This window comes from Silene latifolia, chromosome 11 (assembly GCF_048544455.1).
Source record: "Silene latifolia isolate original U9 population chromosome 11, ASM4854445v1, whole genome shotgun sequence".
NCBI classification, from domain to species: Eukaryota; Viridiplantae; Streptophyta; class Magnoliopsida; order Caryophyllales; family Caryophyllaceae; genus Silene; species Silene latifolia.
The window spans coordinates 66210065-66221680 of record NC_133536.1 but is presented as its reverse complement, the minus strand read 5'-3'; the positions used below and the strand labels follow the sequence as shown (position 1 = coordinate 66221680).

The window sequence follows — 11616 nt, the reverse complement described above, 5'->3', positions numbered from 1 at the left end:
TAATTAGGTTGTTATCTTTAACTAAGGTTAGTTACTGACTATAACTAACTGTATTACTATCTAATAATAACATCCGTTTTAAAGATGGTTTAGTAATCAATATTTAAATGATTAAATAGCTATTGATCTTTCGAAGTCATCAAACACCCTTAATCACATTTACTTGCTTATAAGTAGTTATACCCATGTCTTATACGAAGTACAATGTTTATGCATGTCTTATATGAAGTATAATGTTTATGCCCATGTTCTATAATCATTTAATAATAATAATAATAATAATTGATTAAGAATAGATAAAATTTATCCCCTAATAATGTTAACAAAGCCCATAGTTGAAATCCGCGTAGACAACCGAGTTGATAAAAATACACAAAAAATGTTAGAATAATGTCTAACATCCTTGAATAAAACATGCTTTGCAGTGTAGAAATTTCATTTATAGCAAATAGCAATAACCTCAATTTCATATTACCTTGAAAAAAGTATAGCATGAGTTTGCTATGTTCGTACGATGTAACCAAAAGCTTATCCTATGCTAATTTCACAATGTCATCTGTCTGTAAATTAATGTATTTAAATGCTCTTACACAAATCTCATACAACCTTTCATATTGCCAGGGCTCTCAAAGTCTTCATAGCCGTCTTCACAAGTCTTTCTTGCCAGCATTTACAAAATACCAACAATTTCATGTTGGGTTTAGCCCAATTTTAGATCTTTTCCAAACAAAAGCTCATTTATCTGAAAACGAACAAAACATCAAAATATTACTCGAGTGCTTGTTTAATAATATCGCTGAAATTTAATTCATTAATTTTGCATTCATTAGCTAGTTTTCTCATTTATGATGGAATGCTTCGAGAGACAGACAAAAGAACGATGTTTATGTAATGAAATTATGAGTTATGACAATACCTTTTCAAGTTTTGCAAGGCCACAGAAACTGTATCAAATGGTACACCCATCAGTCCATTTCTTATCATAGATAGTAATCTCAGCTGCCAATGGAGATAACTTGTTGAGTATTGGACATTCTTCATGTGAGTTAGATTTATGATTTCCGTTGGTTGAAGAACCATCTTTCGATTCAAGGCTGTTTGGATCACTTAGCCGACGTAACATGGCAGCCTGCATTATAATATTATATAGAAAGACATGATGCGTTTTCATAAGCTTTCAAGTCAAATAATTTTAAGAACTGAATCAGCATATCAAGCATAGAACCTATGGCACATCACTCAGCTAATACTATCATAACATACCCGATTTTGGAGCCATTTTTCCCAACAAGAATCTTGCGCTTGCTTTCTTTATTAGTTATAAAATGTTGCTCGATCCTCAACGAGCCATCTCTAAGATCTTTCCAGTCCACTAACCGATGTTCTACCTCATATGGGACTTCCTGCATACAGTGTATAATAGTGTTTGGTTTATAAAATAAAGCCTTTTGCAAGCACTACACAGGAGAGCATCAAAACATACTATTGGAGGAGAACCAAGTAAAAGGCACCAATAAAAGAAAGAAGATTTACCTGATGCACATGATCTAACAATCTCGCGGACTACCTCCAGTGATATGTTTTTCATAACTTCTTCACTCATTGATAATGGATCTTCATCCCAAGGTCTTTTGACTGCCTATATGACGAGCAAATGAAATAACTTATAAAAGATGGCCTATTAGTGAATGACATACATTAAATGCTGAAAACACGGTTTTAGCCCCGTTGGGCTATGTTTAGGTCTACAATGTAGATCTACACATTTGGGCTGCTTTTAATGTCTTGCCCAGCCCGAACCTGGTTTAACCTGGTTTCTGATAACCTCTACCATACATTTGTAGACAGTATACCATGAGATCTGATGTCACCTCTTTTGGAAAATGCAAAGACAATAATTCAGAAAGAAAGTGGAACAAAGAATATGCCAGCTATTAGAGAGACAAAACCAGTTATAGAATGCCGAAAGGCAGAAGTAAGAGACCATAAATAGAAAAAAGCTTTGAAAAGTAATAGAAGGGAAGCAGATAGATAGTAGATAACAGATGCCAATAGTCCACACTATACAAGTAATACAACTATGTAGATCAACAGAACAATATCCATCCGACCACACAATAAGCATGATTTTCTACGTAAGAACACATCACATTTAAGGCTTTAAGCTAAACTAGGCACGGATATTCACAAATAATCAAACAATTGTTATAACAATCTGAAAACTTCCAGCTCAATGACCATGCAATGGTCAAAAGTCAAAACTCACAAGATCTAGGGGGCTGTAATTGGACATGGCAAACGGGTCATTCGGGTAGGGTTTGGGCCAGGTCAATTAGTGTCGAGACATTTCGGGTCTAGTATACATTTCGTTTCTGGTCGGGTCATTTCAGATCTTGGGTCAATTTCAGATGTTTAGTTTTTGCTGTCCAGTTATCATCTTGGATTTCAGGTTACTCCTAGGGGTATAGGGATGGTCAATGGATTATTCTCTTGCTGTGGGTTATGGATGGCTGAGGCCTAAATTTCAGGAAGTTAACTGGCACAAGTTTGTCTGAAATAAGTCGAATATCCCAAAGCATAGCTTCATTAGTTGGCTTATGGCAAGGAAAGCTTTGCCAGGTGAAGGAAAAACTGTTTAACTTGGGGATTTGCTTGGGACTGCTGGTTATGTGGGGTTGAATGTGAAAGTCATCAACATATTTTCCAGCAATACTCATCCAGTGCGCGTATGGCAGACTTACATCATATCAGAGTGCCCAGGGTGAATACTATGGCATGGATTGCTGGAAGGCCATGGTCTAATATGAGGAAAGATATACCACATTTGGATCCAGAGAAACAAGGCAAGAATGGAAGGATGCATTTGTAGGCCTGCAACTGTCTTGAAAATCTTTAGTAGGGACATGAAGTAGATGATTGTAGCAAGCATGGATTGCTTTATTCCTAGGCGTGATGAAGAGTGGATTAAGGCTATTAAATTTATGTAATATTTGTATAGCTTTGGTCTCTTGAATTGTTTATTTGTTTTGTTGTGATTTTAATGATAATCTTACCTTTCACCAAAAAAAAAAAAATATAATGTTAAGCTTCACTTAAAGTTAGTCTTTTCGGGGCACTTAAGGTGACTTTGGATAGGCTAATATTTGGTTGGGTCAATTTCGGATCTAGCAAGGTTCGGGTGGAGTTGGGCCAATTCGGGTTTTAGCTCTTATGCTTTTGCGGGTTTTATTTTCCGTCTTAGGTCATTTGGATTGAATCAATTTTGTTGGGTCTAGATCTGATACTAGCTATCAAAACAAAGAGTTAGCTTGCTGCTTATTTCCTCCTAACCAATCACGATTTGGTATAGGAGAAAAGAAATGATAAAGACGGTCTATGTCAAATAAATTTTGTGTAAAGCATAAAAATGCAATAACAACAATACCCCAAAGCCTATGTCAAATATTCTTGTGTAAAAAAACATTACCCCAAAGCCTCAAGGGCTCCCGCAAATGAGTAAAGGCTGGGCGCATGTATGCAGCCTAACTCCTATTAGAAACACAAAGAGGTTGTCTCCAAACGACTTAGGACATTGCATCGAGAACTACAATGAATGATTGCCACTTCACAATAAAAAACAACGGGTTTAGCAAGTCATTTTGCCTTGTTCAATCGTAATCCAAAATAAAGAATGACGAGTCTTTTTCTGCATTGAAAATAGTCATACTACAATGAAGTGTTTTTTATTTGGGACATTGAGAAGGTAAAACAATGATTGTGCTGGAGAAGGGGTGAGAGGAGATTGAGAGGGAGAAAGTGAAAGTGAGCTTTGTGGTTGAACAAGGAAGAAACCTATTACCCAGAAGACTAAGAGATACCAAACTGAGAACACTCAATTAACTCATCTGGGTCAATGTTATCTTCTGAATTAGTGCAAAATTGAAAGTGAGAAACAATAAGGAAGAAGATGAGAGGGAGAAAGAAGATGAAGATTGAAAGGAAATAAAAAGAGTAATTACCAGTGACAAAATTATAAAAGTTCTTAATATTCTTTTAATTTGTTATGCCAGTCATCTTTTACCTCTTTTACCTGTAATAACAGGCTACAAATACTCGTGTCTATTACGAGAAGATGGGTATAATAGTGCGGTTTATTATGAGAGTAAACGATGTTGAGATTATTATAAGAAGGTCACACATAGTTGGGATTATTCTTATTAAATAACCCTATTCCTTATTTATTACTGTATTGGAAAGGGAAAGAGAATGAGATTAAGAAAGGGAAATAAGGGGTAAGGTATAGAATTCCCTTGAATTAAACTTGTTGTTTGGTTGTGATTATGTAAGGGAATGGTTTATCCCCTTATTCTCTTTGTGGTTGTTTGGTTGTTAAAGAAAGGAATCAATCTAATATTACGGTTTTTTCTTCTAAACAGTTTTTTTTACGACTTCCCAATTATTTTTCGTGGCCATTTTTTTTCTACCCTTTTTTTGTGATTTTTTTTTCTTTTTTCCAACAACTTTTTTTTTTTTTATCTTATTCAATAATAACATGTATGCTTTTCCTAATGGTATACCACATCAAATGTAGCAATACAACACACTTTATTATGATAATAAAGTATCGTATAAAGTCCAAATTTCTCTTCCTTCTCAAAGAAAGATCATTACGAGCCATTTCTGTAAACAAAAAAACATGAACAATACCATATCATTTGTCTAATACATACCCACAACTATATTTATTTACAAAAAAAACTCATTGTAGCTAACATAAAATAGAAAAAAATGGAAGAACAATAATATAAGGCTTGACATGTTATTTTAGTACATATCCGCACAGTTATATAATATAAGATGATGAATATGTTGTGTCTCAAAAAGGTGTATACCACCTATATTGAAACTGGGCAATCATACTGCAAGTGCACAAAATTTTAATATACGTACGATCATTGTAAGTGAATAATTTAATTATCACTTGCATGTTCATAGGTCAATCTTGACGGCTAAACGTGGCATTATAGTGTTCCATTGAAAATTGAGAGCAAATTTACTTTATGGCCATGAGATGTAGGAATATTTGAAGTAAAAAATTGAACAATAAGAACCCTAAATTAGAAAAACTGAACAATAAGAACCCTAAATAAGAATAATTGAACAATAAAAATCCTAAATTAAACATGAATAATCTATACATACAAAATCAAAGATTAAAAATAAAAAACGAAATATAAAAGGATGAATTTTGTAGAGAGAAAAGAGGACAAACATTCAAGATATAACGGAGAAGAGGCGGCAGTGAGGGCGGCGAGGGCAGGTGACGGCGACGGCAGGCGGCAGTGAGGGCGGCGACGACAGGCGGTGTTGCGGTTGACGGCAGCGTTGGGTTTTTTTTTTTTGAAAGGTTACGTTGTTTTGTTTTTTTGGTGAAGGGAGAAAAAAAGATGGGTAAGGAAGGGAATGAAAATCTAAACCTTGGGGGGGTGAGTGGTATCAGTTTAGAATTATTAGGAGGTTTGTTAATAGGATAGATGGGTAAAGAGTATCATTAATTTGCTCAACCAAACAATAGCAAAGGGAATCATCACTCTCTATTCTCTTACCCTTTCCTAATTACCCCCAACCAAACGCCACAGTAAAAGAAACTAAAAGCTCATCCAAAAGTGAGATATGAGGATTGCCTCACATACACACACAAAAAAAAAAAAAAAATATATACACTGACGAAATTATCAAGTATCGTCTGTCCCAAAAAGTATACAAACCTCCTAAGAATGCTTTGGCGGGTTCTTATGGCCAATGAACAGTTAGTTATAACATAAATCTAGTAAGACAATACCTGATCCATCAAATAGGCAGTAAGATCCTGCACTCCATAACCCTTAAGCCCAGATATCATGAAGACACTGAAAATAAGAATCAGATCAAACAACTGCCTCTTGTGTTGCACAACCACACTTCACGACACATAAACATAGAAGATAAATGTACCTTTCATATCCTTTCAGATCCTTAAATTCTTCTGAAACCTTAAGCAAGTCCTTCTTCTTTTCAACCAAGTCAACCTTATTCATACATAGTACCCGCTTCTGTTTTAGATTCGGTTCCGACCCCATCCTTTCTATTAGTTTTACAACTCTTGTATCAGGCCTGATATCAGGGGAAAGTTTATAAAAATTAACTGAACATATATGCACATAGTAGATATATTGAACAGATCAATACAAACTATGGATGTGGATTTTATAGGGTAGAGCAGAGTGTTCAGAATTAACTTATCTAATTATTCTAACCGCCTGTGCTGCTATGACAGAAGTAACAAAAAAGGCAAGGGATTTTCTCTCTTGTACACTTGAACTATTTAGATTTCTATTCTTTTTGTGCAAAAAAGCATGGACTTACCATAACACATGGCTGCGAGTTCAGAAAGCGGAGATTGTTTTTTTTCAAATTAACATTATTTATGAGATCTTTGGTTTGAAAAATACAACCAGCTTTTAGAACTCGTTGCCAGGAGTTATGGTCACTTGTCGATAACTCCACGTTACGAGTTCAAAAGGCGCTGCTTTTTTTTTTCTCAAATTCATCGTCATTACAAGATCTTTGGCATGAAAAAAAATACCAATTTCTAACATCGTAGTCGAGAGTTATGATCAACCAAATTTTTTTTTGCACAAAAAGAGGGGTGCAGCATCGTTCATGGGTACAACTGAGAAAATCTCAAAACGCCTATCTCATTTATATTGTTACCATTTTACTTTCAAACTCAAAGGTTGTCGACTTCGACCAATATTATTATCTCAAAATCTACAAAAACCACAATTTCTTTTTTCTAAAACCCAAAATAATTGCATTACATATACTTCAAAAACTCATGATCAAAGCTGACATGGTTGTATTTTTTTCTTAAAACCAAAAATTCATGGTCAAAAAATTTACACTACATAGAAACCCAAAAATATTACATCACCCAAGCCAAATGAGCATATTAATTTAGGATGGCGGTAGAATCAACTATCAAACAACATTAGTGTAAAATTTTGGGAAAATGCACGCGGTGCCCTTGAAGTTTCGAATTTTGCCCGAAATACCCAATTTTTTGTTCCGGAAAGCTTTAAGAAGCTATAACTCGTGTCTACGAGTTCAGAAAGTGATAGTTTTTTTTTTCAAATCGATTATCTTTCCGAGAACTACGATTTGAAAAAAAAAATTATCGTATTTGGATCCCGTGGCTAGGAGTTTTTGTACGTCAAAGTTTTTTTTACCGAACAAACTTTGAGTGACCATATCTCTTGGTCACGAATTACAAACTCGACGAATTTTTTTTTCAAGTCGTAGTTTTCGAAAAGATAATCAATTTGAAAAAAAAAACTGTCACTTTCTGAGCTCGAAAACAGGAGTTATAGACTCTTAAAGTTTTCCGGATAAAAAAATTGGGTATTTCGGGCAAAACATCAAAGTTCAAGGGCACCATGTGCATTTTCCGTAAAATTTTTGAGCAAATAGAACATAATGTAATCGGAAAATTCACGTGGTACCCTCAAATTTTGTCATTTTTCACGTGGTACCCAACTTTTTAAGTTTGTGCACATAATATCCTTGAAATTTGATTTTCAAGCACAACTTGCCTTTTATCGTTTTTAAAATTTTCAATTGGTCATAAATTATAGACCAGAAATCGGAATTGATTAATTTTTTTTTTTCAAATTGATTATCTCTTCGAGATCTATAGATTGATAAAACGAAAATGGTCATTCGAAAATTTAAGATCGAAGATATGGTTGATTTGAGATTTTCGTTAAAAAAAACCCTATAAAATGTCTGTCGACAATTTTTTTTTCACAAGTCGTAGATTATGATGAGATAATCATTTTAGGAAAAAAAATTGGTCGATTGAATCTTGGTCTAGGAGTTATGCGCAATTGAGTTTTTTTTCAACACAAAAAAGGGTATGTTGTGCATAAAAATCAAACATGGAGGGTATAATGTACACAAACTTAAAAAGTTGGGTACCATGTGCAAAATGGAAAAGTTCGAGGGTACCACGTGAATTTTCCGTAGTGTAATTATCAAACTAGGCTTTCAAACATCAAGCGTTTACTTTCTTGAATAGTTGAATATGTGAACGTATTACCACTCCAAAATTGCCCTCAGAAAGCTATTCAAAGTGTGAAATTAACATTACCACCTATTGTTAATGGTCTTTAGTTCATTTTCATTAATGTACCTTCACTCGGACATAAAGAGTAGAGCTCATTCATGTGCACAGCCAAGACCATGTCAGAAACTTACTTGGTAAGATGTCGGTGAACATCAAAAATGACTATGAGTACATCGAACTCGTTAACAGAATTCCAGGCAGACTCAACGCGAGCTTTAATATCTTTTGCCGGAAATCCACTTTTTCTTAGCATGAGTCCTGGAGTGTCAAAGAAACACTGCACAGGAAAGCAGAATATTTTGAGCACAGAATCCCTAAAACTTGCCAAACTCCTCACAAAAACTTAGATCCTTGGTTATTGTTAAAGGATAAAAATAATGTATTTTTCATAGAAAATAAGAAATTATCAAATCATAGAGGCTTAAGCTTCGACACCATATTGCAGAAGGTACAATTGGCTCAACCAGAGAGTAGTATTTGTGCAGGAGGCAAGTCTTTTATAAGAATTTGTGTTCATACATAAAGAAACACCACAAATAGATAGATGATATAACGGACAAAAAATCAGTCAGCTAGCCATTGTATTAGAAATAGATCGAACTGCTGATTACACTTTCAGATTTGGGCAAATTAACTATGCATATCGAGGATAAAAAATTATAATTAATAATTTGGGTAAATTACCCAAAGTCAAAAGTTAACATTAATCTTAAATAGTTAATAATGAGCACATCATCAAGCATCTCTAAGTAGAGTGGTATGCGATTGATGAGGTAGCTGAGTCCGAGGATCATAACATGCCAACGGGGTTGGATCACACATTGGAAATACATTAACCAGATTTCCTCCCATAAATCCATTATTATTGTAATCACCCAGATTGACATTATTATTGTTGTTGACGTTGTAGAATCCACCTTGTATCATCTGATTCATCTCTGTCTGTTGCCTTTGCTCTTCAACATACCTAAGATAATCCTGTTGACATTGATATTGCTGCAAGCTTTGCATGGTTTGCATATTATAAATCATCATCATCTTCTGTTCCTCAGCAGCAGCAGCATGATATAATTCTTCACTTTCCAATTTTGCTGAATTTTGAATTGCCTTTTTCATTACATCGATTCTGCTATTCACAATGTCAAGTTTAGAGTTTAACTGATTAACCAATCCCATCAGTTCCTCACTGGATAAACTGTTAATCCTATCGTCCCACATTAACCCGGTGTTGCCCAGTTTTTCAATCTTCAGCTTGTTGGCATTACCAGCATCCAAAACTTGATCATGTTCCAATAATAATTTCTTCGGCACCATAGCTCGTTTCTTACGTTTTTCAGAGGATGTATTCATATACCTAGCAAGTACGCTGTTAAACCCTTGCGCCTCCTCCGGCCACACACAGGGTGGTTCATCCCCATTGGGGCCATATATTATTACACACGCTGGGATATCACAAAGCGTAGACAGCTCGTACGTCTTCTTGAATATAAATGATTTCTTCTTGTTGAAATCCTTCATCAATTTCTTCTTGTCCCCCACGCTAGGAGACTCGTTTAGTTTCCTCCTACCCATCTTGATCGATTGTCGTGTCGTATAAAAGAATTGCAACTTACAATAGTCAATTATATGTTCTGTAAATCACGAGTAACATCATCAGAGCCATTCAATTCAAACATATACGATAAAGGGTAAATAATAACCACCATGAGATACGTTTTACAAAGTTTTTATGTAAGACCGAGTACACAAAAGAAACTAACGGAAAATTCAAATATACTCGTATAAGGGCTTATTGAAAATATCATAAATTTTTAATCTACAAACATTAAAATTTTAATGAAACAAGCATCAAAACTTTAAATTCGTAACAAAATCATAATCTAATACAATTACAAATATAATTACAAATTAAAGGAAAAGAAAAGGGGGGAAGAAAGGGTTACGTACTTGAAGCAGTTGGAGGGAAAGAGTTGTTGCTTTTTGTGTTCTTTGATTTCTGGTAGAATTCGGACAACTATAACGTGATTTATATATATACTAGTACACGGAGTAGTAATAAGTTCGGCAAGGTTTGCGAAAAACCGACCGACTAACTTGGTAATTTTTCCTTTTTTTTTTTCCTTCTTCTTTTAACCATGTTTCTAAAAACTAGGTTAATGAAATTAATTACCATATTTTGAAATACTTGCCTTTTTCTAATGCTCCCCTAAATTATTTAATCTACGTTCAAGTAGATGTTTAGAGATTTTGGTAAGATTTACAAGATTTTATCATTAAATTATGGTAAAATTAATTTTATATACTTATATTTATGATAAGAAAATCTTGTAAATATTACCATACTAGATTTCGTGCCAGTGCGAGCGATGTACGGGTAACTAAATAGTGTTATATTTTAAAGTGAGCTTGTACAAAATGTAAGTTTTTGCATCGTGTAAGTATGTTCCCTAAAAAAAGATATCATGTGAAAATGGAGTTATAAATCTAAAAATCACATACTTGTTCAGTTATTTTGTATTGATTGTTTTGAACCGAAAATAGAAAATAATAACAATATTAGATAGAATGAAGTCAGAAACTCGGTATAAAATTCCAAGGGGTTATAATAGAAAAATAAGCAATCAACTATCTAGCTCTACACCAATCTTGTGACAAATTTAAGTTTAATTAGTTGTTAATTTCCATTAAGTGTTTTGTAAAACCGTGTTAGATATTATTGTCTATTATCCATTATATTAAAAATGAGATTTTGAACGGTTACATAATATTGTTTACAAAGCAAAAGGCTACACATACGAGAAATACACAATGGTTATGAAAAAGCCATGCACAACCAATGATATCGCGACACGTGGCAAACTTGAGTTATGTTTAAGTGGTTAATTAAGGGTTAGATTAGTAATTTAACATATGTAGTTAAGTTGTTAACAATTGACTATCGGTCAAGTCCAGCGGTCAACGACGGGGTTGACTGTCGGTCAACGACGATCAATCTTTAAGTCAAAGGTAAAAATTTTTGTTGGTGAGGCTTGAACCCAGGATCTCTTGGTTGAGGTGCATTTGCTATTATCACTATGACAAATTCATCTTGTTGTCATTTTTGTATCTCGTTTGGTATATATCTTTGTTAAGACCCGATTTAATAAATAAAAGTAATAAATAATTGTAGTAAACATGATTTGTACCTATAATTATTACAAAATGTACTTTTATTATATACTAGGTAGTATGCCGCGTTTCGCGCGGCCTGTTTTAAATTTTTATTATTATAATTGAAGAAAAATAATAATTCATATATGACCTTTAATATTTTTACATATAAATAAAAATAAATTAATATTTCTCAAATTTAGTCTTTTTTATGTTTAACTTCAATGTTCTAAAATAAAATACATTCAATTTTAATTACAACTAATAAGTGATAATTAATTATGCATGATCACTGTTTTATAAACAAATTTGTGATTGATCAA

The 11616-nt window shown here is 33.8% G+C and overlaps 1 protein-coding gene and 1 pseudogene across 1 annotated transcript; both read right to left on the bottom strand.

The window, feature by feature from the left end:
• Positions 1–424: 424 nt before the first annotated feature.
• Positions 425–8847, bottom strand: LOC141613504 (GTP-binding protein ERG-like; annotated as a pseudogene).
• On the bottom strand, positions 8698–10139 carry LOC141614907 (MADS-box transcription factor PHERES 2-like). The gene is made up of 2 exons (XM_074433588.1): positions 10091–10139; positions 8698–9774 (listed from the first exon to the last, which is right to left on the bottom strand). The coding sequence occupies exon 2, from the start codon at positions 9713–9715 to the stop codon at positions 8879–8881; it is 837 nt and encodes a 278-aa protein (XP_074289689.1). The 5' UTR covers positions 9716–9774; positions 10091–10139; the 3' UTR covers positions 8698–8878.
• Positions 10140–11616: the final 1477 nt, after the last annotated feature.

Excerpts from the sequence above, each read along its gene's own strand:
- LOC141614907 (XM_074433588.1), bottom strand. The coding sequence starts at position 9,715 with ATGGGTAGGAGGAAACTAAACGAGTCTCCTAGCGTGGGGGACAAGAAG.